The sequence below is a fragment of the Mirounga leonina genome, unplaced genomic scaffold, assembly GCF_011800145.1.
Source record: "Mirounga leonina isolate KUSES-001 unplaced genomic scaffold, KU_Mleo_1.0 Mir_117, whole genome shotgun sequence".
Taxonomy (NCBI): Eukaryota; Metazoa; Chordata; class Mammalia; order Carnivora; family Phocidae; genus Mirounga; species Mirounga leonina.
The window spans coordinates 6114-33516 of record NW_023270274.1 but is presented as its reverse complement, the minus strand read 5'-3'; the positions used below and the strand labels follow the sequence as shown (position 1 = coordinate 33516).

The 27403-nt window shown below is 38.4% G+C and overlaps 1 protein-coding gene across 2 annotated transcripts in view; it reads left to right on the top strand.

The window, feature by feature from the left end:
• Positions 1-25924, top strand: part of LOC118007275 (SH3 domain-containing YSC84-like protein 1) — a 37342-nt gene extending 11418 nt beyond the window's left edge. For both annotated transcript variants that reach the window (XM_035000261.1, XM_035000259.1), the window contains 9 exons: positions 3710-3820; positions 6491-6604; positions 9035-9099; positions 12027-12139; positions 12981-13109; positions 14724-14892; positions 15768-15846; positions 18242-18298; positions 25082-25924. In XM_035000261.1, coding sequence (XP_034856152.1) covers positions 3710-3820; positions 6491-6604; positions 9035-9099; positions 12027-12139; positions 12981-13109; positions 14724-14892; positions 15768-15846; positions 18242-18298; positions 25082-25272 — 1028 coding nt within the window. In that variant the 3' untranslated portion in view covers positions 25273-25924. The remainder of the gene's footprint in view (positions 1-3709; positions 3821-6490; positions 6605-9034; positions 9100-12026; positions 12140-12980; positions 13110-14723; positions 14893-15767; positions 15847-18241; positions 18299-25081) is intronic.
• The last annotated feature ends 1479 nt before the right edge of the window (positions 25925-27403 follow it).

The following is a 27403-nucleotide window of genomic DNA, read 5'->3' as shown; positions in this document are numbered from 1 at the left end:
CATCTCTGTCATATATTTTTAAATATGTGAATGCATATATGAATGTATTTTTCTTGCTTTTGTCATGAAGGTGACATTTTTAATTAAGTGCTGTGGATTATTCAATAAATCATGTTGTGTATGTAAAAAATACTAGGTTCTTCATATCCTATACCAATATAAGTTTGAGATGGGCCAAATAGTTAACGTAAAATATAAACTCTGGAAGAGAATATAGAATAGTGGCTGTTTTCATTTAGTTATTATTATTTTTTTTAATCAAGGCCTTTAGTCACAGTAATAGAAAGATGAAAACAGTAGAAAGCCCAGAGAAGTGTTGCCATATAAGTAAAAACAAATGCTGAAAAATTATAAATAATTTTTTTAAAAAGCAAGCAGAGACATAGACTTGCAACATGATTAAAATTATAGACAAAAGGAGTATGGCACCAGAAAAACAGTCAAAGAATGTGAACAGAAAATATGCAAAACAGGAAATGTAATCAAACAAAAGAAAAATTCACTAGTATTCAAATAAATTCAAATAAAATTTGTCATCCTGTTTTTCTGATGTACGGACTTCGCTTTTCCCAATGTCACCCGTAACAGTGGAATTTTTTATGGTAATACCCAGTGGTTCTAAACGTGGGTGGTATTTTGGGGTGCCTGGGTGGTTCAGTCAGTTAAACTTGGGTAGTATTTTTAGGAGACAATTTGGTAATATAATAAACAAATTTTGGGTTTTTTTGATTTATCAATTCCAACTCTTAAGACTCTGTCCAGAGATGATTGCCAGCCAACAGTGGTATCTATAAAAGCTGAAAATGGAAACAATCTACATATTTAGCAATAGGGATCAATCGAAGCATACACTAAAATGCAGACAGTAGTATTGGGGGATATTAATAGTAGGGGTGGCTTTTTTCCTCAGTATTTACATATGTATACTTTTACCTCTTTGTTTACAGTATGCTTATGCCATGATTTCTGATCATTTAAAAATATAGACTTTTTTTGTCATATTTGGGCCTTTTGCACTATGAATTTGAAAAGCAGTTCTCACATAATTTCTGGTTCTTTTATGGTTTGATTTTTGGCATTTCAAATTGTTGATGAATTTGGAGTTTATCCCTATGTAACATGAAGCGGTGGATGAATTTTTTCCCTCAAAGATCACTATTTATTGTGTAATACAGCTTTTCTACAATGACTTAAGGTGCTATCTTTATTATATACTAAATTATTTTATGTATTTGAGTCAATTTCTGAATTTTCTATTTTGTAAATTGGATTTTCTACCTACAGTCACATCTACTATCAAGTCTGGAGGCTTTATAGTATGTTGTGGCTTCTGGAAGAGCTTGTCCCCCTCATTCTTCTTTTTCCTACGTTTTCCCTATATTTTCTTGCTTGTTTATTTTTCTATATGAACTTGTGAATCATTTTGTTTAATTAGAGATACTTGTAAAACTTAAAAGAGAAGATGAACTTGATTTCATTAAGACAAAAGTAGAAAAACCATCATAAGGGGCGCCTGGGTGGCTCAGTACATTAAGTGTCTGCCTTCGGCTCAGGTCATGATCTGGGGGTCCTGGGATCAAGTCCCTGCATCAGGCTTCCTGCTCAGAGAGGAGTCTGCTTCTCTCTCTCCCTCTGCTGCTCCCCCTACTTGTGTTCTCTGTCAAATAAATGGATGAAATCTTAAAAAAAAAAAAAAAGAAAAACCATCATAAGAAAATTCTAAAGGCAAATGACAAATGGCGAATCAATATTTGTGACTTAGAAAAAGGCTAATTTCCTTACTTTATAAATGAATAAGAAACAGAGAAATACCCCCCTTGTAGAACAATATGAGAGATTTGACAGGAATGGAAAGATATTTAACATTACTCAACAAATAAAAGCACAATGAGAGGTTCATGACAAAGAAACTTACTGCCACTTACCGTAAACCCCTAGAAACTGGGCAAAATATAGCGAGTATCTGCTTTCACATGTTGGATGCCAGGTAAGTGTGTCTAGGACCCCAGGGAAGAGGGAGAAGTGAGCTGAACCCCAAGACTGCCCATTTTCCTGCCTGAAGGCCCGTCCAGGGGCCTCAGGGCCAGGAAGTCAACCCCAGCTCCTGCTCTCACTGCATGAAAGAGACAACAGGCTTTGGGGAAGCCAGTGAAACTGGACTCTGCAAAGCAGGCTCCCCGAAGAGAGGGCTCAAGAAATCTGCAAGGGAACCCCACGAATCCTTGGACAAATACCAAACCCTAGGTGTACAGGTAAAACTTCCAAGGTGGAGCAAAGAACCACTATGAGGAAGCCATGAGTGAATAGTTTTCAATTCAGTGAGGGTTGAGGGGAAGTAGTTCCCACCATCCAAAGGGGAGAGAGCTCATTAAACCCCTGAGGACACTGGGATAGAACCCAAAGAGTCACACCATAATTGTAGGGCTCACGTCAAAAATACAGGCACTGGAGCTAAACACAGAAGTAGGCCCGGGAAAGACTGAGCTGACAAGCAGGTAACTCCCTGCACTGCCCCCTACAAAGGGCACCAGCCCGAAAGAAGACAACAAAATTTAGCCACTCATGGGGAAATATTCATATCTAGCATCCACTAAATTTTCCTAGAAATGGCCAGAAATAGGAAAATCTAATCCATAACTAGGAGAAAAATCTGTCAAAAACCGATCCCAAAAGGCCAGAGATGATGCAATTATCAGACAAGGATAAAAAAGCACCTTTTAAAATACGCTCAAGTATTTAAAGAACAACATAAATCGATTGAGGACAGAAATGGAAAGAACCCAAACAAATGGCACTTCGTAGCTGAAAACATCATCTTTGACATGAAAAATGCATTTGAGGGCCTGAACCAGATGTGAAGTTGAAGCCTCTTGATCTCTTTGGCTCTTCGGATTCCTTTGTCCTGTGAGAAAGGGATGACCCATCCCCACATACCTCAGGTCTGGGAGGGTTTTCCGTGCCTTTGTGGGGATAAATTCGTGCTTACATGACTTGGGGAACACCAAAGCAAGCCTTAAAGGTAGAATGCTATACAAACACATGGGAGTAATCACTCAGTTCCTGAGTCTCTTAGAATTTTACTAGTAAGAATAATCTATACAGATAGTTAAATATTTTGACAAAAATATCCAGATATAGTAAATTTTATATTTTTTATTAAAGACAGTTGTAAGTTACATCTTTTGTTAATTCTTTAAATTTTAAAGTTTTTTAGTTAGTATTGAGATGAGTTAAGAATTACAGAGAGCAGGGGCACCTGGGTGGCTCAGTCAGTTAAGCATATGCCTTGGCCTTGGGTCGTGGTCCCCGGGGTCCTGGGATTGAGCCCCGCATCGGGCTCCCTGCTCGGCAGGAAGTCTGCTTCTCCCTCTCCCTCTTACCCTGCTCGTTCCCTCTCTCTCTCTCAAATAAATAAAATCTTAAAAAAAAAAAAAAAAATTACAGAGAGCAGATACACAATTGGGAGGTTGAACCAGGCTTTTATAATTTCTGGGATTTTGAGAGTTTAAGGTTTCCCAATCTCAGAATGAATTTATCAGGAAAATAGAAATGAGACAATAATTTGAGGATTTCCAGTTCATTTCTTTTGTCTAGATGGATACAATTGGTTAATACTCAATTGTGCATGAGAAAAAATGAAATTATAATAAATTTCTAACTCATATTTACTATACTTCTTCATTAAAATCTCCTTTTCTTAATCTTTCAGTGAATAATCCTATACCTTCCAATTTGAAATCGGAAGCAAAAAAGGCTGCTAAAATTCTAAGAGAATTCACGGAAATAACTTCCAGAAATGGACCTGATAAGATCATTCCTGGTAAATAAAATATGTACCTCTCATTTTTAAATTTGTTTTGTTGTCTAAGTTACTTGGTGTACTCCTTGACCTCAGGCAGAGCACCCCCTAAAAGCAGCAGGCCCTCAGAGCGCCGTTATCCTCCTGGCTGATATGCCAGATGGTCTCCTGGGGCCCCCACACCTCCCTTTGCCCTCTACCTTTGTGGAGGCTCCCTTTCCTGCTTACCCTTCGTAGTGCCCACTTTGGCTTTCCCCAAACTCACCTGTCATTGTCCTCAATTTCTGAGGTCTTTACAAGGTTATCTTGCAAAATCACTAGCTAATCTCATAAACCAATTTAATTTTGGATTTTCTTTCTTGAGATAAGATTTTTACGTTTTATAGTGGTTGAAGAAGACATTAGTCAATAACTCCTGACCCAGCTGTGCATCATATTCCTTGGATCATTAAAATACAGTGCCTAAATTCCCCCCAAACCTGCTGAGTCAGACCCTTGGAGCAGAGTGGCCGGGATTGTAACGCAAGGTGGACCACAAAGGACCTGAGTCTAGAGATGGGCTTTTGGGAACCACTATCTGCTTGTTTCCACTCCCAGTTATTTCTACAGGGTGGTTCAAGGAGGACTCCTCCTTGCCAGGAGGCAAAGATTCACATGCAAACTAGCTTGGGTACTGCTACAGACTACTTTCCCTCTTAATTAATCATGGGCGTGGGACACTTCCTGCATTACAAAAACTAGCTTAACTTCTTTTTTTAAAACTAGTTTAATTTCTTAAGCCAGATTTTTTAAGTTATTTAGCAGACCTTTGAATGTTAAAAAAATTTAATTTGTTGTTATAATTATTATTATTATTATTGTTGTTACTTTGGTCCAGCCACTACTCCCATCAGGAAAACCGTGCTTCCTAGAAGCCTTGCTACTCCAAGTGCAGACTCGACCAGCAGTTGGGCATCACCGGGGGGGCTTGTTAGAAATGCAGTGAGGCTCCACTGAGGCCTCAGTGGTCAGAATCTGCATTTTTCACAAGATCTCCAGTGATCTGGCTGCACATACCAGTTTGATAAGTACTACTTTAGGACTCGAAGAAAATTCAACCAGAAAAACTGAATTTTCAGTAGCAATATTCTGAAGCAGGAGATAGAAGACATTTCTTGATATATATATCAGCATCTGCATACAACAGCCTGCTAGCCCAATTTATGGATAAATTGTATTTCCTGACATAGAAACATCTGAGTATGGATTATTTCTCATGGATTTTGTGCAGTAAAATTCCATCAGGGAATCTGTAATCAGTGCATCTATATTATAAATGAAAAGCTAATTCGCAAATTATTTAAGCATTATTGGTATTTTAGTGTCCCCAAATTTGGGTGGAAAATCTATAAAAACAAACCTGAAACTTAAAATATGTTCATCTACTTTTGTTCTATTTAAATAGAGGCAATCCTGACCGTACACACGTTGAGAGTGAAGTGTGAGGGTAGAGGAAGATGTTCTGCCAAAATGTGGTTGTAAAAATAAATCTATGTAATATACAATAGAGCTTTCAACCTCATCACAATATACTTATAACCTTTTAAAATCCAAAATGAAGGCACGCTTAGTGGACTGCAATCTAAGAGCCCAACCTTGTTCTCTAAGCATTGCTTAACTACAAGCAACATCACATAGGTCTGCACGCTAACTTCCTGCTCTTGGGTGAGTTATCGCTGAGAGTCTACTATTAACTAAAATTTTGAAGTGGTGTGCATAATTATATTAGAAATTTAGTGTTTTTCTAGGGACTTCCAGAAAACCATTTCTGTGTGTTTGAGTACCGTGGTTTGACTTTCTTGATGGAATATTTAACAAAAGACAAGAAATCGAACAGTCTTAAAAGTGATGTTGGGGACCAAGACTAACTTCCAATGTTTGGGCTTCCCTTGTTATTTGAAAGATATACTGTTGTGTGAATGAATCCACAGAAAAGGGAGGTGCAGTGTCTGGGGGTGGTACGTATATTAATAGCTCATTTTATGTAATGAACTTCCCTGAAATGTGAATGAACCAATATTGTATAAATTATATTCTCAGTACACTAATAGTTATGTGTTACTTGAATACTTGAATGGATCATTTTATAAATTAAAAAAATTTTAAAGTGGCAAAATCCCTTGGTTTTTCTGTATTTGAATCTAATTTTCATATTCATAAAAGGTGAACTACCTATACGGCTTTAAGATCAAAGTTCTGCTGTTTGTGTGATGCCAGTCTTTTCAGCTTTCTCCTTAGTTCTTAGTTCCATATGGATCTTAATCACTTTGAAAACAATAACTTGTTTTTTATGAGTTGTAGTCTCAATTAATTGAAATTTCCAAATTATTTGTCCTGCTAGTAGATGTCAATAAAAAAAAAATCTCATCCACATATCTCATTTATTATAGCAGTTGCAGGGATTTTTTAGCACTTTGTATGTTATGCGTAGCATTGGAAATATACCACAAAGAAGGAGGCCGAGGTAGACAGCCTTGGGTCCGTGTGCTACGTCAGTGAGTTTTATTTGGCTCATACGTGCCGTTAAGACTGGAACTGAGAACCCTGGGATCCTGCCCAGCAGAGTTTTGTGTGTATTGATCTGCTTAATGCTCATCTATTCAGGCAAGTCCGCTAAAAATGTTCACCTGCCCGTTGTCTTTAATTTTGCAGCCCACGTAATTGCTAAAGCCAAGGGCCTTGCGATTTTGTCTGTGATAAAAGCTGGATTTCTGGTAACTGCTAGAGGAGGCAGTGGGGTCGTGTTGGCACGTCTTCCAGATGGAAGTAAGTTGCTTATTTTCATTTTGGAAACATTTGGCAGGGAGCATGATAGGTTTCCTCAAGACCCCTAACATTGTCATCCTGGAATGTGCACTCTGGATGTCCCATCAACAAGGACAGTGAGGCTTCCCGTTTCTCTCCTCCTCTTAAAATAGTAGACAAGACTTGGAGGGGTAGATCTAGCTTTGTCTTATGTACATTTTGTAATTCTTCTATGGAGCAGTTATTGAACATGACAATATTTGCATTTCTGATGTTAAATATGAATCTTATTTTTCAGCTTCGTGATATAACTTTTCTTCTGTTATATGGAAGTTGATAAGAAAATCAGACCCATCTGTAATCTTTCTCCTATTCCCATAGGAAACCATAAAAACTGAAATTTTTCTTTAAAGCCTATAACCAAGGTGGAAGCACATCAAGATCAATACAATTTGGTTTCACTCTTTGGGGTGAAATCTAATACTTGATTTTTCAGAGATGAAATCAAAATATATTTCCCTTAATTCCCAATATTTAATCAACATTTATAGTAATATTTAAAATGTAGGTAGGGGGGCGCCTGGGTGGCTCAGTCGTTAAGCGTCTGTCTTCGGCTCAGGTCATGATCCCAGGGTCCTGGGATCGAGCCCCGCATTGGGCTCCCTGCTCAGCAGGAAGCCTGCTTCTCCCCCTCCCGCTCCCCCTGTTTGTGTTCCCTCTCTCCCTGTGTCTCTCTCTGTCAAATAAATAAATAATCTTTAAAAAAAATAAAATAAAATGTAGGTAGGTGTGTCATAACTAACTATAATGCTTTTTATACCAATTTAACAGTCTCAGTTCACTCATATAATTGAACATATTTCTCTCTTAATAGATGTTTTTAGTGTAGGTAATTTAATTTTATTCTGGAAGAGAGCATAAGACAATGACAATAGATACATCTGGGTGTTTGTGGGGCAAGTGACCACTGAACCTCAGTGGTCAGGTCCACTGTGTCCTGTGATGTGTCCCCACAGTAAATTAGAGTCTCTCCCTGAAGCTGTGGCCCAGCACTTCATGGTTCAGTCCTTGCCTACGAAATGAAAACAAGAAAGTTCTCTTCTTCTCAAGCACTACCCACATTTTCATGAGCAGAGTTCCCGCAGGATAACCAGACAAAGTCGAGGCACGTTCAAAGGTCCTTCAGTGTCTGTGAAAACTTCCCCTTGGTGGTTGACAGGGAGGCTATCTGCAAAGGTAGAGGCCCGACAATATCTGGGGTCTCTCAGAACCTCAGCGGGGACCTTTCTACTGGGCCAAATCCCTGAATTTCTCTCTCCCACCTTTCTGAGTACCAGCTGCTCTGTCTGCAGAAGGTAATTGCCCAAATGAAGCAGCAAATTCCCCAGATCCTGGCCAGATGGGCAGTCTTCAAACAGGGACAGTTCCTAACATAGGAAATGGAAAACAACTTTGGGATTATATGACACTAATTTCTGTAATCAAAACTCCCCTAAGCCTGGATAGATTAGTTCTGAATATATTCAAGCAATATCCTGTTATCTAGAATACAGAATTAGGTTTAGGAAGCTAATAAGCATTTTCAGAAAGTACTTTATCTATACTATCCCACCCTTCCCCCATCAAACTAATTTTTTTCCTAATTCAAATGGAATTATTGTACTTAGTTTTCAAATGTAAGGAAATTTATCTTGTTAAAATCTTAAAAATCTTGAATTTATAGCCTATTTCTTGTTCTTCTACTAGGCACAAAAAACCAGTTTTTGCCCTCAGAAATTTACAACAGAAACAGTTTATTATTGTGTTACCCTTAGAAGTGATTATAATAAGCTTTTTTTAATCCTTTTGCTCTCGTATATCTATGATAAAATTGTAACTAAAAACTAGAATTATATAGCCCAATTATTTTGTGAAACATTATGTAAATGTTGAGAGTTGAAATGATCAAATGCTATGTGTTTAGTAGGTAAGGATTCAATCGTTTGATATATTATGCATGTTTATAGACAAAGATTAGGGGACATGGATTTGTGAGTCTGTGAGTCTCAATGTCTAATACCTTTCAAACATTTTTAACTTAAAAATTATATATGCTTCAGGGCGCCTGGGTGGCTCAGTCGTTAAGCATCTGCCTTTAGCTCAGGTCATGATCCTGGGGTCCTGGGATCAAGCCCTGCATCGGGCTCCCTGCTCTGCGGGAAGCCTGCTTCTCCCTTTCCCGCTCCCCCTGCATGTGTTCCCTCTCTCCCTGTGTCTCTGTCAAATAAATAAATAAAATCTTTAAAAAAAATTATATATGCTTATTAAAGAATATTAAAAACACAGGGGAAACACCAAAGTCTCATTATTTTTAAAAGAAACACTATTCTCATTGTAGCATTTTTCCTTCCCATATTTGTGTGTCAAGGGGTTTTAATGTTAGAGTAATGTTTGTTTCTTTGGTTTTATTAGAATGGTCTGCACCTTCAGCCATTGGGATAGCTGGGCTTGGTGGAGGATTTGAAATAGGAATTGAGGTAAGTCTATAAACATACAGTTGCCATTTTCTCTAAAAGCAGCTGAAACTTACTACATAGAACTTGAGAGACTACCTACTGTTCTTATTTCACCACTGACGGAATAGATTTTATTCCATATATTTCATTTTCTGGACAGATCCCCACCTACAACTATCTAATGTACACCGGTGTTCTTTCATTTAGAGTAGAATTTTGCTCATTCAGGCTTTGCTCTGTTTCCATCTTTAGCACAACTGTAGAACAGATAGGCCTCAAATCGGACTGACTGTGCTTGGCTGCGTATGGCTTGCTGATTGCAAAGCTGCTCAGTTCCACAGTGGGCTGCTGAGTAAGCCGGAGCTCAGATCCAGGGCATACCTGGCTTAATACAGTCTATCTTCACCTGTGGCAACACCCTGTTGTGTTACATCCGGATCTTCAAATGACTTCAAATGCTGGCTTTGCATTGTTTCATTTTGTAACTTTGCTCCTAATGATTATGGCCTCTGGGGGAAGGGGAGGCTCCTGGCTACATTACCCTATACCTGTTTGCTGAGGTCTGTTGCTCAGGGGTTATCAGGGGTTAACATTCCTCCCCCAGCTTTTCCTGCAGGGTAGTTGTGCTTTCTTCATTCTTTCGTGTAAGAATTGAATTTAAATGCAGAACTGGCATCTTATTTATAGTTATACCTCATTACAAACTTCTTAGGAAACCTTATCAAATTTTCAAATGTCTGTCTTACAGTGTTTGTGTATTGACAGTTTTCTTTCAGGGAATCTGTTTGCTTTTGCTCTTAGCTATAGAAACAAACCAAGAGCTGCTGGGCCCCTCCTGCTCCTCAAATTGTCTGTGCAGTTTTGACCTGGTTCTCTCATTAGCGATATCACCAAAGAACACAGGATTATTTTACTCTTATTTCAGAGAGAACTGAATTGAGATGAGACATAAAATTAAAGGATTACTTTTTTCTTTAATTGCCTCTTAGAGTTTTGCCTTACTTAATTATACTAAGATGTACCAAGCAGAAGGGGACAATATCAGTCAGGTATTTACATGGTCATGGCTGGAGACTTACACTTTCTGCATGTGTATATACCAAGCATTATGCAAAGCAATTTTATATATATTACCTAAAATGTATATAAGATATAGCTCATATAATCATTGGCAAAATCACTTAATTTTGCATAAAAGAGCTAATTCTGTATTATTCAACACCACAATCTTCAGAAATTGTCCATATATAAAATGGAATTAACAGTTGATATGAGTCAAGGTAAAGTATTTTATAGGGGTCAGTTAGCTGGTATATTTAGTTTGTCCTATGGAACTTGAGTGTATTTTTTTCATAAAATGATTCAAATTAAACATTTTTTAAAGAATCTACTTGTATTGGATCTCCATTAGGTCTTTTCTTTCTTTTTTTTTTTTTTTTTTAAGATTTTATTTACTTTATTTGAGAGAGAGAGAATGAGAGAGAGAGAGCATGAGAGGGAGGAGGGTCAGAGGGAGAAGCAGACTCCCTGCAGAGCAAGGAGCCCAATGCGGGACTCGATCCTGTGACTCCAGGATCATGACCTGAGCCGAAGGCAGTTGCTTAACCAACTGAGCCACCCAGGCGCCCTCCATTAGGTCTTTTCAAGTGCAATCTCTTTTGGTAGTAAGTATTCTTCTGTGGGTCAAATGAAAACGTTGATTTTAAAACACTTATAAAACATTAAAGAAGTATATAAATTAAGTAATCTTTTAAACATCAGTCTGCTTGGCCTTTGCATATTTTATTGAGTTGTGGTAAACATGCCAAGCTTTACCAATGATTTCAGTTAACCTTTTAACTACCTCATATGCATGTCTATGCACGTATATATATGTATACAGAGTCTGTTTACAAATGTGGCTCCTATTATTATACCCACCTTAAAACAGAGAAACAAGCTAAGGTTTCAAGCTGCTCAATCATTTGCCCAAGATCACACAATATGCAAGAGGCAGAAGTAGAATTCACACCCAAAGAGTTGGACTTTTAGCCCAAATTCTTAGCATCAACCAGTACACCTCTCCTTTTTTAGGTATGCATGACACACACATCTTTGATCTTGAGACAGATGAGTGAGGTGGGTCCTATTTTGCAGATTTCACATATGAAAAGATGAGAGATCCAAAAGTAGTCAGAATATGAGGTCACACAGCTCTTGAGGAGGGAGCTGGACTGACGCTCAGGCCTCTATCCCCCGAGGGCTCTCCGTATTTCTGGGCTCTCACTGGGCTTGTATACAGCAGTGGTGAACACCTCCTCCATGTTGGCATGTCTTGAGCATTATTCCCACATTCTAATTTTTGCTTTTACTTAGAGAATTAACTCAGTAAGAGGCATTAACTGATAGTTAAATAGCTTCCTTCTGATATTTTGAATTTCTGCGCCTAAAAGAAAGTGGACAGCATGCACTTTATTAGTGGTAAACACATGGCCTTGCCAGGGATTTCAGTGTGGAAATGTCACTGAGAACCCTGGATCTTATGCCCTTACTCCTAGTCGTATGGTCTTTGGCTTGGCTTTCTTGACGTGTTTAGTTTAAGGGAGTACTTGTAATCTTTCTGACCTACCTATGTTGTATCTATTCTGGCTATCACTATGACAGACCACTTAGCCTCACTAGACCCCTGTCACTACCTACATTACAAGTTGCCGAGAAGATTGGGGGTATGCACAGAGCCCCAGAGTACATGCGTGGTGCACAGTGAATGCTCGGAGATGTTTCCTTGACTCATCTGTGGAAATATCCTTTGCTTACATCCTCAGCTCAAAATAAAAATGATTCTTCTTTCATATTCTTTCACTGTCTACCTTGAAATTCTTGCTACATTATATGGCATGTATTTGAGTTTTAATCAGCATCTATTTTAAATGACATTTACACATAATTATTTTTAAATAAATTTTCAGGTATCAGATTTGGTAATAATTTTGAATTATAACAGAGCAGTAGAAGCTTTTGCAAAAGGTGGTAACCTGACACTCGGAGGGAACTTTACTGTGGCAGTTGGGCCCCTGGGAAGGTGAGTACTCTCAAAGTACTTTCTGAACATCTGTTGGATAGTAATGGTTTAAAAATTATACAGGTTTGCACCAAGAGGAAGCTTGAATTGAAATGAAACTGATTTATGATTTATATATGTCCTAGAGGGTTTTTGGTTGTTTGGAGATAAGAAATTTATAAAGCCCAGCCAGGGTGATAAAATGAGAAAATTTGAAACTAGAACACACAAAAAGAAACTAAATACTTCAGAAATGTAGGCCATTGTATCTTACGGAATGGAACATAAAATTTACCTTTAAGCTCTGAAGGAGCCAAGTCCAATTTGATTAACTGATAAAGGGTGGCATTGATCAAGAAAGAAAAAAGATTTTCTTCAAACTAGATTATGGAAAATTTGAAATAGAAGTGTTTCACTAGAGTGATGTTTACGTATGTATAGTGCATTTTACCTCTCTGTCCATGAACAACTATTTTTGGGTCATTTGAGCAATGTAGAAATACCGAAAACTCAGACCATACAATCATCTAAAAAGGTTTCTAAATTCCATGAAAATGCTCAGTGTAAAAAGAACCCACAGTCTTTGGTACTCTTAAAAGGTGCATTCCTGTTTCAAGAAAGGAAGACAAAGTTGGAAAGGTATGGTTATCACACCTTTGATAATGGTTTTAAATAATGTGTCCTTCCCCACGCCCTAGAACATCCTAAACACAACTAGCTCAGGCCAACAGGAGGTAAAACATAAAAGCAGGCGAAGTAAGAACAAGACCATCCTTTTGAGTGAGAAGTGTGGTGCTACTCAGCTAACGGTCTTAGGACCCGTTCTCTCGTGGTCCCAGGATGCAGACCTTCTATTTTGCAGGAACTTAGAAGGAAATGTTGCCCTGAGAAGCCCCACTGCTGTCTTTACATACTGCAAATCCAGAGGACTCTTTGCTGGCATATCGTTAGAAGGCAGCTGTTTGATTGAAAGGAAAGAAACTAATCGAAAGTAAGTGCAAGCCACATAATTTTAACTGATTTCAGGAAAGTGTGATGAGAAACATAATACTTCATAGATTCACATAGTTGTTCAGAGTTTACAGAGTAACCTTGTATATAATCTTTTTTAGCACAGCGTTTGACTCTGTGTATTTCTTTATTTAAAGATTCAATATAAAGTAATATGTACTTAGAGAAAATCTAGAAAACACAAAAAAATTACAAGAAAAATAAACCATTCTATCCCTTTAAGATTAACACTGTTCACATTTTGCTTTATTGCCTTACAATGTTTTCCTAAGCATAATTCCCCTTGTTTTGCCACATATGATTGTAATCATAACAGATCCAATTATAAATCCTTTTTTTCCACTTAACATTATAAGAATCTTAAGTATAAGTTAATGGCTACATAATATTCTATTAGTCGGCTGTATCATTAAGTATATTTTTCAAACATCTGTAAAGGCACATAACAGTTACAACTTGTAGGTCAATCAAAATATTCCTATTATAAGAGGTTGTCTATTATTACACTCTGCTGTTGTCTTTCTTCCATAAAACAGAGACAAATTTTGATTTTTTAAAAAAGGGATTTAGAAGTACTTTAACAGGTGAAGAAGAACTTCTATTTTAAACTGGCATCTGGCCAGTTTTTCCCCAAACTGCTGTTCTAAATTTCTACTAAAATATGTTTGGCTGCTCAGAGAAAGAGAAAAGGCTGACCGACAAAGTGACTTCTTCCAGAACCTGGCAGATTCCCACTCACTGTGAGCCTGGTGGGAGTTGGTAATGCAGTGTACTTAGAGCAGACACAGACCCCTGCTTGCTGACGAAAACCCTTATGAAGGTGACTGTGCAGTTCACTCAGGAGTTAATTGGCACGTGTGACGATATTCGTTGCGAGCCACAGCAACTGGAAAATAGGAGCGATGGGGAAAAATAAAGCTTTGCACAGCTTTATGTCTTACAAAGTCAAGAGAGATGTTTTTACTTCTGGTTTTATTAATTTGAGAAATTTAAATGAAGAATTCTTTTAGAAATTTCTGATTCTAGGCCTTTGGGAGACTTTCTCATTGAAGTTCACATAAATCCTGGATAAACTAAAACTAATATACTTCTTATTCAATTGCAGGGCTTCTAAATATATAAGGCAAATCTTTATGTAATTTTGATACAAATAAACATTTTAAAGAAATTATAAAGCCATATTTGTTATTACATATTACATATTACAAAGCACTTTTTGTAAGAAACTTAAAAAATAAAAATCTGTAAAAATGTATGTGCTTCTAGGTATATTTTTGTAAGTGTAGGTATATTTGCATATACATGTTTATATATTTGTATGTGTGGGTGTTTGTATATATATGTGATTTGCTTTTTATATTATTGGAGGAAGGATATACATATCAGACAATTTATGGTGATTGGCTCTAGAGATGAGCTTGGGGGAGTGAATTTAGGGGTTTAACATGGGTTATGGCTTGTAGTTAGTGTTTGAAAAATAGTATATATGAAGTACGAGATGTGAGTAAATGCCTACACACAGGTGTGTGTCCTACTTTTAACTCTAGAAAAGATCTACGTCTATAAATGCTCTTAATTTGATATTTCTTATTAGATTTTATTGTCAAGACATCCGAGCTTATGACATTTTATTTGGAGAAATACCACGACCTGCTCAAGCAGAAGATCTTTATGAAATTCTTGAATCCTTTACTGAAAAGTATGAAAATGAAGGTCAACGAATCAACGCAAGAAAAGCAGCAAGGGAACAGAGGAAGCCTGCTATAATGCTTGGTTTTTACATTTCTCTCAGCAGTCACAAGACACTTCTTTATATAGAATATTCTGTTCTTGATATCAGGTTCCCAATAACCACCAAACTTACCCCATAACTTCATTTACATAAAGTTCTTTTAAAAATGTTGTATAACCTTGACATGTTACCTGTACAAAGTTCAAGGGGAAACATAGCTCGTTTTCCATAATTGCATCTCTCCAAGGACATGACCTGGTAATATTAAATAATGATACGAACAATGGCTGCGAATACTGAGGCCTTGAAGGTCAAGGGTCTTGTGCTCCGAGCTCCAGGACACCCTCTCGGAGTGGATTGACCCCATGGTACCACGTGAAAACGGACACACAAAGCCTTGGTTGTCACTGCCTTCCCAGGGTTTGCTGAGCCAGTCACCAAGTGACTGAGGTGCCTGGATGAGGCAAGCTTCCCATTACAGAGGAGCACCCCCTTCAACGTATGCATCTGGCATCCAGTTCAACCAATTGTGGTCCAAAGCAATGCACATGCATGTTTAGGGTGCTTTGTTAATAGGTGCATAGGATAAACTATGCCACATATATTCATTAGAAGAAAAAAGCCTGTATGCTCCAAGGTAAAAAAGTAGTTTAAAATTATGTGCATTTTTGGGGGCGCCTGGGTGGCTCAGTCGGCTAAGCGGCTGCTTTCGGCTCAGGTCATGATCCCAGGATGCTGGGATCGAGCCCCGCATTGGGCTCCCCGCTTAGCGGGAAGCCTGCTTCTCCCTCTCCCTCTGCCTGCCACTCTGCCTACTTGTGCTGTCTCTCTATCTCTCTGTCAAATAAATAAGTAAAATGTTTAAAAAAAAAAAAATTATGTGCATTTTTTTTTTATTCCTCCCAGGCTAAAGAATTACCTCCGAAACCATCGCCAAGACCACAGCAGTCATCTGCACAAGTCCTGCTGAACTCCGGCTCCCAAAGTAAATATTTCTGTTGCAATTCAAATACAATTATAATTAAGCAATTATTAGATATTATTGTTAAGAAATCAAGCTGCATTGTTAAACTTTAGTGTCAAATAGAAGAACTAATGGGTGTTGAAGAGAAAAATAAATGCTCAGCGTCTTCTAAAGACAGAAGACAAATTCTCATTGCTGTAATTTGTGAAAGCTTCTGTTCTCATTCAGAAGATGCTTTCTCCAATTTACAAAGAGTTTTATCTTTAAAGTTTTTTCACTTATTTGTCATTTCTTCCAAAGATAGTTATCCTGCCTATTTGAAATGGGAACAAAATAAGCCTATTTTTCTTGTATACTTATAGATTTTTATTCTGAATATTAAGTTTACCATATATTCTTGGGAGCTCAGGATTTCATAAGGTGGTTTTAAAATAGACGATTTATAAAGCACCAGGTTTTGGCCTCTACCCCTCTTTCCATTGCACATTTATAGGACAGTCACTCTTGGAATCATGCTTTTCAGGCACAGAGGGTAACAGTATGTAGCAATATATTAAAGTAGGTGATGTTTCATGTAATAATCCACTGTTATTCACGAGCACTGTGCTGGGGCTTTTGAGAGTACAAAGATGAGTCCAAATTATATCCTGTCTTTGAAGAACTTTCAGTCTAGGAGGAGGGAAGATACCACATGTGGAAAAATAACTGCCATTACTGAAAGGAAGCACATGACCAGTTCTGGGAGGAGGAGAACAAGTATCAGAGTGCTTTAGAGGGCAGGAGGATGATCCCCTCCTTCATGCTCTGTATCCACCCCCCCCCTTCACCTGGGCATGAAATAGGGAGTCACAGCCCTCACACTGGCTCCTGGCTAGGCCTCTAGCTTGCCTAAAAGTACCCCTCCCAGGAAGGTGCTCAGGAACTGCACCTGTCTTCTTCGTTGCCCACATTTCCTATAACTTAGCCTGTACCCTACTCTCCTGGGATGCTGCATCTTCTTCCAAAAGGGATGGTATTTCTGATTCATGTTCAGGTGATTAATTTACATACACTCATATTTCCAGTGAGTAACAAGATGTGGGCACTGAATCTATTTTTATTTTAAATCTGAGTGATTACATAAAATTTTACCTGTGTGTAAGTTTTAAAATACATAATGTTTCTGAAGTGTCCCCACTAGGAAAATAGATATCTTGTATGATGCACATATAAAAATCTTATGTCAGTTCCCTTAATATCACTTCCTTGTAGTGTAGATTAAAAAAACTACTCATCTTAACTTCAAGGAACCCCTTTCACTTAACAATGGAAAAATCTCAGAAGATTTGTTTTTTTGTTTTTTTTTCCTCATGAGCACGTGTTCTAAAACCTACACATCTCAACATCAACTTAGGTTCCCAGGCCCTTTGCTTGTGACAGCCTGGGGCTGTTGTTTCCCACTATGATCTCCTATCTTCTGAACCTTTCTTGTGGAGATGGATGGTGCCCTCTCCACTTTGCACAGTGATGACTGTGTCCTCACCGATTTACCTTTTGGTCTGTGCACATTTCTTTTTCTTTTCCTTTTTTTTTGTTTTTAAGATTTCATTTATTCATTTGAGACACAGAGATACAGAGAGAGAGAGAGAGCATGAGCAGGGAGAGGTAGAGGGAGAGGGAGAAGCAGGCTCCGCTGAGCCAGGAGCCCGATGTGGTGCTCATCCCAGGACCCTGGAATCGTGACCTGAGCCGAAGGCAGATGCTTAACCATCTGAGCCACCCAGGCACCCCAATTTCTGACTTTTAAAAAAAAGCTTTTTTTTAACTCATGATGGAGAGTATAGTTATAATAATGATTCATATTTATACTATGATATTTAGATTCTGTTATCCCAGAAAGAGATACAAGTTTTTAATTTAAATAACTGAAACTGAAATATGCTACAAAGTATGCCCTTTAAAACTTTTAGGCTTATATTGAACAATTTTAGATATTTTAGATAACTAAAAAATATACAAATGAACACATGCTGTTTAAAAATTATTTTAGGGGTTAAGCAAATAGCGATGTTTGAAAATCACTGGCTTGGGGGCTACAGACTTTTTTAAAATTCAGGCATCTTATGATTGCTTCTGGAAAAAAAGATGTATGTGTGTTATCCGTGAATGTGTAATTCCAAGGTCATGAGTTGTAGTTTCAGTGCTTCTAATCCTATAGATACCAGATATTTACCCTCTGCCTTATGGTCGGTGTATTTTCTGGGTTTATTCAGGCATTCCTCTTGATTTAAAGTGTGATAAAATAATGGTATTTCTATCAATCATAGAGATTTAAAATACCTGCTTTGCAAGAGCAAGATTTGGCATTCTTGGCTATTTTATATATGATATGCTAATAAGTCTAATAAATGACCCCCCCTTTTTTTCTGTTTTGCAGGTAACAGAAGCAAATATAAGCTCTACCCTGAACTTTCCAGCTATCAGGAGAGAGTTGGTAAATAAAATATCTATATGTTAAAAATGATTCATATCCATCTTATAATCACAAACGTTCTAATTAATATGGCAGTTTGTAAAACTCTGGGAAGAAGTTCAGCACTCCTTTGATTTATAGGATATGCACATGCTTTTGAGAAGTACTTCATTTAAAAAATGCTATGCTTTTGCTCTCTTACTTGCTTTTAATCTGAGATAAGGAGGGCGATGAGGAACTGTAAGAGGCACATGCTCAGTTACGTGCCAGGGAGCACCCCAGCTTGGGACTAAGTGCCGCTGACTCCCAGGGGCTTGTCCGAGGACCAAACCACAGGATCTTTTAAAATCTTGTCACGATAGAATGACAAGGTTTGTTCATTGTGAATTACAACTTCATCATCATCACATTTTTTCTGGGTTTTAGCCCCGTGAATATTTTTATATTTTTAAGGAATTTTTTTATTTTTCATGTTCAGATATTTTGCCATTATTGGGAACTACTTCGTAAAACTTACTAGGATTTGCCATAATGAAAATAGTCCCTCAACCTGTCTTACTTCAATATTCTTTAGAAAATGTTCCTTAAAGAATTAAGCAATTATTTAGAAATGTGAACGGGACACAAAATGAGGGCAAAGGTTAACCAGTTGTAAAATAGCCTGTTTATTTTTTCACATCTTCTTTTGTCACTGGGATCACAGAACCATCCTGGGTAAGGAAACTCCAGGGGCATTACTTGTTTCATGTAAACAGAGTGTCAAGGTCACTAAGTACCCATTTCTTTTTAAAATTTATAAAGATATTTCAAAAATGTCTCTTAAGCAGAGTTCCTTAAACAGAAGTCAACCTTTTCCTCATGGATTAGGGTTTCTGACTTTCCTTCTGCTTTCAGCCTGGTTCCCATCGTGTGGAGCCCACTTCTGGCCATCTGTTCTCGCAGGAGCCCAGGTGGAGGGAGTCCTGTGTTCAGAGACAGTCTGATGGCCTGGGTTTAACTGTGCTGTGGCCCCAGGCACAGTGAGAAAACTAGAGGCTTTTAAAAATGTATTTTGCTTTTGCGAATGTGATTTACAGCCATGGTAGAGATACTGAGACTGTCATAATTTGACCTTTGGAAACACATCCTTCAGAAGCAAAAGTGGTTAACATATAAATGTCTATACCCAAGTAGCATGGAGAATTTTATATAGTGGTCTTTGAAAGACTCTATTAGAATTAGACCTACACTTAGGTATCCTGCAATTAAAGGGAATCTTAAATTTGAGGTCAACAGACAAGCTGAGTTGCTGAGGGAGAGGGGCCAGCAGGGACACTGAGGGACAAGGGACAATGGAGGCTGTGGTGACATGGGAACTGCAGCTCCCTTTCTCAGGGTTCTCTAGAGCATGTACCTGCAGGCTGGGTGCTAGGGAATGTTAGCAATACCCCTAAAAGGCACTAAGGGCAGTGTGAAATTATAAGAAACAAATCCTGGGTGGGCTCTGGAAACAGGATCTGACTTGAACTCAATACTTTGACCACTAGCCGTGTGATCCATGGATAGTTACCTGCCCGTGGTTGGTCGGTCGGTCAGGTTTTTTTTTTTATATTTGAGGGTAGGATGAGTTAAGTTGTACAAACAGTAGGTACTAGGATAATATTAATTTATTTTAGTCCTTTCTCCAAATATAAGGGAGTTTGAAGAAAAAAATGGAAAGGAAGATTTAAAGTCTATTTTTAAAATAAAACTTAACATGATTGTGTTTTTTTAAAAAGCAGCTGTGAAATCAGTTAAATTCTTACCAAGGACTTTCTCACATCCTGGCCGAGTATTGCTGCAGAGAAAAGGCACAGGGCACAGGCCTGAGCCTCAAGTTAAAACTCCTGTGGGCTTGCTCTCAGCCTGTCCCATACCCACTGACCAGCTGCACTTTTGCATGGGCTGTTGGGCAAAGCAGGAATTCTCCAAATTGCATATACTTTTGTTTTGTACCCTTTGGAAGCTCAACTGCATGGTACTTGGGCCTCTCAGCAAGACAGCCTTGCAACTGCACAACCTGGTTTACTGTACCTTTCTGTAACAGCCCATGCCCTCCTGTGTCAGTCTTCACCACCCGCCTCCTATCCACCCTGTAATTTTCAGTGACAGTCTGGGCCCATCCACTGTGGGGGCCATCCTGTGCTGCGTGGATGCCCTGGACTGAGTCACTCCATGCCAATAATACTCCCTTCCCAGTTGCAAGGACCACAAATGCTCCAGACATTACCTTTTGAGAACTGCTTTTCTGGTGACATCACCTAGTGGCCTTATCTGCCTCACTTTACCAATGATTCTCACCCTCTTCCAAAGGACGTGATCCTGAAAGTGACAGACCCCACACCTGACCTGGGGGGATGTGGGTACCAGAGTTAAGTCAGCCATGCAACTCATCACTACATTAAATGTGCACAAAACCAAAGATGTGTTTGTTCTCTTACTTCTGCTTGCCTTGCAACGACCTTCCAAAGACTGAGATTCCTTTCCCGGATCACGTCTAGGGCCGGATATGTTGGTTACATATGGGTTACATTATGCAGACTCCATGGAGAAAGCAACTCGAGTAACACAGTGACACCCTCTAGAACCAGCCTTGCTAATTAGGAGCCTCGGGACAGCTGCTTCCTGTTAAGTGTAGTCCTGATTTGGGAGAGAAAATAAACTGTATTTGAATTGAAGTTGAATATTATGATGAAAATGGCTAATTGCTTCAAAGAGCTTACATATTTCTTAAACACAGGAATATAAAACTTGAAGGCAAGGCTTCTGTGAATGCCAAGTATTTTAGTTGGCAGCGGGGCCTGTGTCCGTGGTCCCCAGGGGGCTCTCTCTTTCTGGAAGGACATACCTCCCTCCCGGAAGAAAAAGGCCCACCTTTTTTTTTTTTTTTTTTTTAATAAGCTATTTTGTGGGCATTAAACTTTTCCTTATGGAAGGTATCTCTAATATTTATAGTGAAGAAGAACTTTAAGAACTTGAAGAAAAAACTAACAGTAGGGCATGGCATTGAGTGGCCTGTGGACTGTTACCTCCAGGGAGCGCCGGTCTTCATTCAGGCTTGGCTCACCACCTCGTGTTCTTGTGGATGAATTTTCCGCGAAACTGCTTAAACTCCTGACTCTTCTTTGGCACATCCCTGTCTGCCTATCTTTTTTTTTTTTTTTTAAAGATTTATTTATTTATTTGAGAGCGAGAATGAGAGAGAGTACATGAGAGGGGGGAGGGTCAGAGGGAGAAGCAGACTCCCTGCTGAGCAGGGAGCCCGATGCGGGACTCGATCCAGGGACTCCAGGATCATGACCTGAGCCGAAGGCAGTCGCTTAACCGACTGAGCCACCCAGGCGCCCCCTGTCTGCCTATCTTGCCCATATTCTTCCCTAGCTCTCCCAGCAATGATTTCCCCTCCCCATTTGCCTCATCTCTGCTCAAAATTTGGGTGGGGGGAAAGAGGGATGTTGAATACCAACCTCCTCAAACCCCACAGCACTGCCTTCTTCTCTGCTGCATCTCAAAACCACCTGCTCTGTTCTTACACCGCCTTTCCCATCACCACTTTACCCTTAGTTCATTTGGAAACTACAATTCAGAGGAAACTGGACAACACCTAAATAGGAAGGGCAGGAACTGAACCAAGTCTGTGATCCTCTCTGTCTTTCATTCAGTTCATAATATCTTTCTTCCTCTAACTGTTCATCACAAAATATATTCCTAAAACCAGTAAGAACCAGTTCATTTATCAGTGGTTACCCAGGATCATCATGCAACATTCTTAATATTTGTAGAGTCTGGATAACTCAGTGAGGCAGAAGAATATGCTAATTCTCCTTGAAAATGTGCCTGACAAAAGTGACATGCCCTGATAAGTCTAAGTTCAGTCTGCTGAACACAATTTAATACTCGCGTGGCTGCAGAGGGCCTTGGGGGAGGAGGTCAGTGGTGATTCTGAGGTTCGGGTCTCGGCTCCTTGGACAGAGTGCCTCACACGCCACTTGAGCTTGATGTTCTGTGACGCGGGGGTGATGGGACAAGGGACAGGCTGAGCACACGGCAAGGGCTGGCACCTGTCATCACTGCGATCACCCTCTCGTGCATTTTCCTTTGTACCTGGTACTACAAATGCACACGCATATGGCCGCCAAGATGGCTGTGACTTCCAGAACATTCCCTGATATTCACTAGGACTCTTCTGCTTGCTTCTTTGTATTATCCAAGGTGCTTGGAGACACAAGAGAGGAGGAGCTACTTGAGGGTTTTCATTAAGTTCGGTTGAAAGAGGTTGAGCTTTATGTATGGAGGTGATAAATATAATTATTGATGAGAAAATGATGTTAGGAATGATTTTTTTCCTCTAACATCACCTTACATTCCTCTGATTTAATGACAAAGGGGCCTGTCAGGAGGACTTGCTGTGTGTCCCGCAGTGCGGGACCCCTGCTGCTTGTCACATACACGGTGATGAGCGCTCATTAATGTGTTGGCTGTCACTCAGCTGGTTTTGATGATATCCAGACGTTATCAAAATTCTACACTTCTGTGATATTCTTTTAACCTTCTTCCTTGAAATTGATAGACTACAAGTAAATATAGTATAAGATGTAAAAACAGGCAGAACATGTCTCTATGATAGAAAAAAATAATGATACCAGGAATCCCTCGAATGTAATTCTGTTAGTTGTTATTAGGGTTATTTCTTGAGGAGAACTCAAAGAACCACGTGGCACATGCTTTTACAGAAAGAACTGCAGCACCATCTTGTGTGAACTACAAATTCCATGTTTTGGTCAACGTAGTGTAATTAAAGTCTTCACTTTTTATCACTTACTGACAAGCCAAATTTGGTTTATCTTTTACTATTATAGTATTATAGGTTCAAATAAGTAACTGGTTTTTAGAATTCGGTTACTTATGTTTTCAGTGTATCTGCACTAAGATGCATTTAACAAGCATCTAATTGCCTAATATGTGCACATAGTATGTGAAACAAATATAAAATTCCATGTAGCTGAATACACAGAAAGTATCTGTTTCTTTATATTTCTTATAATGTTATACAGTTTATAATATTTACTGTTTTTTACTCATATTAACCCCTCAATTCTCAAGGTATTTTTTTCCTAATACAATACAGACAATTCTACACATTGTGTTGAAACTCTTATTAAGCATATGCAGACGTACTTCTTGTGCTAATTTGAGTTTTATCTCTGTTTTGAGAGAAAGTGTAAAGTAAGCGCAGAAATGAAAACAGCCATGAAGCCTATGGAAAAAATGTCTGCTGATGAATCGGCAAAATTCGTCTGAGCTGGAACCCTAAAAACCAAAGGCTACAGAGCATGGTTTTTGTTTTGTTTTGTTTAACATTTTATTTTATTTTATTTTTCATCATGATAAATGTACTCTTTAACCCCCATCTTCCTACCTATGTCCCCTCTGGTAACCATAGTTTGTTCTCTATAGTTAAAAGTCTGGGTCTGTTTCTTGGTTTGTGTGTATGTCTCTCTTTTTTTCTTCCTTTACACATTTGTTTTGTTTCTTAAATGCCACATATGAGTAAGATCATATGGTATTTGTCTTTCTCTGACTAACTTATTTCCCTTAGCATAATACTCTCTAGCTCTATCCTGGAGCATGGTTTTTCAATTAAATATTTTATGATACAATCGTGACTATAAATGTGTTTTTCTCTAACAGCTACGATTCATGAGAGCCATAATGACCATTCTATTAAAAGGGGAAAAATGTAAATACAGTCGATCTTTGAACAACTTGGGACAGGGGGTTTAGGGGCACCAAACCCCATGCAGTTGAAAATCCACATATAACTTTTGATTCCCCCAAAACTTAACTACTAATAGCCTATCATAGACCAAAAGCCTTAACAAAAGCATAAATAGTAGGTTAACACATATTTTGTACGTTACACGTATTATGTGCTGTATTCTTATAATAAATGAAGCTAGATAAAAGAAAATGTTATTAAGAAAATAAGGAGGGGGCACCTTGGTGGCTCAGTCGGTTAAGCGTCAGTCTTTGGCTCAGGTCATGATCTCGGGGTCCTGGGATTGAGTCCTGAATCAGGCTCCCTGCTCAGTGGGGAGCCTGCTTCTCCCTCTCCCTCTGCTGCTCCCCCTGCTTGTGCTCTTTCATGCTCTCTCTGTCAAATAAATTAATTAATTTTAAAAAAAAGAAAAGAAAGGCGCCTGGGTGGCTCAGTTGGTTAAGCGACTGCCTTCGGCTCAGGTCATGATCCTGGAGTCCCTGGATTGAGTCCTGCATCAGACTCCCTGCTCCGCAGGGTGCCTGCTTCTCCCTCTGACCCTCCCCCCTCTCATGTGCTCTCTCTCTCTCATTCTCTCTGTCTCAAATAAATAAATAAAATCTTTAAAAAAAAAAAAAAGGAGAAAATACATTTACAGCATCATGCTGTTTATAAAAAAAAAAAATCCATGTATAAGTGCAGTTCACACCTGTATTGTTCAAGGGTTAGTTTGTAGTGTTATAGGTTATTCAAAATTCAAACAATTATAACCACAAATATTTGCTAAATACATAGTTAAATATATAATAATATGCAGTTTGACTTGCATGGATTTAGGAAACGTTATTACCAAACATTTGCTCTTTTTGAAGAAGAAGAACATAAGTCTAATAATATGATGAAAATCACACAGACCACATGCTCTAAGGCATTAGAATATTAAGTACTGAAGTTAATTTATATCTTACCTTCCCAGGTTTCCCATTAAAAATGTGAATAATTTAAATACTTTTGTTTGTTTGTTTTAGGCAAGTTGAACCCACCCATAGAAGTGACGGCATTATATTCTTTTGAAGGTCAGCAGCCAGGGGATTTGAATTTTCACGCTGGAGACAGAATCACAGTTATATCACAAACAGATTCACATTTCGATTGGTGGGAAGGGAAACTTCGAGGTCAAACTGGCATTTTTCCAGCCAACTATGTTACCTTGAATTAAAGTTTATATAATTTTCTTCTTTGAGAATTTTAAAACATTTATTTCTCCACTGACAGGATTTACTCTTCAGTTACGCAATGTGTAATATAAATTTTAAAATACTGCTCTTTATAAACTTTTATCTAATATGTAAAAGATTTTTTTCTCTCTATAAATGGTTAACTTACATATCTTTAAATACTTTGTACTAATTTTATCACATATACTATTTAAAGTTAATATGCTCCAATTCCTATGGTCACAGTCCTTTTGTGTTCATTTTCAAGCATCACTAAACCTGTGATTGGCTCTGTAAATGGTAATTGCTTATTCTAATTTGAGAATCGTAAGGGTAGGGGCATGAATACCAACTCAGGTATTTCTATTTGCAAAGTGACTAGAGAAGAAGGAATCAGCTTAAGGAAGGTATTACATAATCCTTCTAGTTTTAGGGACAAGCTACGATATGAATCCTTAAAAATGATCGTTATTCCTTCAAAAATTACATATATGTATATTGGTAGCAGAAACATGCTGTTGCAAAGTTCAGCCACTCTGCATTAAACAAAGATGACATTAACTTTTCTTCTGCATGAGGTTATGTTTATTCATTTCTAGGAGGAGAATCAACTTATGTTGACATGGCCTAGTTGTCTCTAAATAAATGTTTTTTAAATGATAAGTTAATGTCTTGATTTTGTTTTTCTTAGTTTCTTTGTGTAAAGTAAGAGGCCCTGTTGTTGGCCTGAAGGTTAAAACCCACCACTGTGATTGGCTGCCTAACTTGTTTCTTCTTGGCTTTACAAATATATACTTGACAAATACAATTGTAAAATATTTAAAGGTTGCAATGATGATTTGATACACATATACACTGTGAAAGGGTTCCCATGGAGTGAATTAACACATCCATCCTTTTACATATTTACCTTTTTTTTTTTTTTTTTTTTGGTGAGAACACTAATGTTCTACTCTCTTAGCAAATCTCAATTATGTAATATAATATTATCAAACTTAGTCACCATGCTGTACGTTAGACCTGGACCTTGTTCCTCTTATACCTGGAAGTTTGTAGCCTTTGACCAGTATCTCTTAATTTCCCCCAACTCCCAGCCCCTGGTAACCACCACTCTACTCTCTGTTTCTGAGTTTGGCTTTTTTAGATTCCCATATAAGTGAGATCATACAGTGTTTGTCTTTTACTGACTTATTTCACTTAGGATAATAGTCCATCCGTATTTTCTCAAATTCCAGGATTTCCTTCTCTATGTTTATATTTCACGTTTCTTTATCCATTCATCTGTTAATGAACACTTAGGTTTCATATGCAAACAGAGATAACTGTGTTGTCTCTTCCCAATGTGGCTGCCTTTTATTCATTCCCTTTTCTTTCTTTTTCTTGCCTAATTGACCTTATATGACTTCCAGTACTGTGTTGAATAGAAGTGGCAAGAGTGAGCATCCTTGTTTGCACCTGATCCAGAGGAAAAGCTTTTACATTTTCACTGTTGAGTATGATGATAGCTGTGGGCTGGTCATATGTGTGCATGTTGTTTAATCTCCACATATTGATGAATTTTCCAGTTTTTTTTTCTTGTAATTGATTTCTACTCTTGTACCATTGTGTTCAGAAAAGATTCTTGATATGATTTCAGCCTTTTAAAATTTATTAAGACTTGGTTTGTGGCCTGGTCTGTCCTGGAGAACGTTGCATGTGCACTTGAGCAGAATGTGCATCCTGCTGCCATAAGATGGAATGTTCTGGGGCGCCTGGGTGGCTCAGTTGTTAAGCGTCTGCCTTCGGCTCAGGTCATGATCCCAGGGTCCTGGGATCGAGTCCCACATGCTTGTGTTCCTGCTCTCGCTATCTCTCTCTCTGTCAAATAAATAAATAAAAATCTTAAAAAAAAAAAAAAAAGATGGAATGTTCTGCATGTGTTTATGGGTTCACCCGGTCTGACATGTAGCCCAAGTCCGGGGTTTCCTCACTGATTTTCCATCTGGATGATCCATTCATTGTTGTAAGTGGGGGATTGAAGTTCCCCACCCCCTGCCTCACTGCCCCCCACTATGACTGTATTGCTGTCTATTTCTCCCTTCAGGTCCATCAGTGTCTGCTTTATAGATGTAGGGTGCTCTGGTGTTGGGTGCA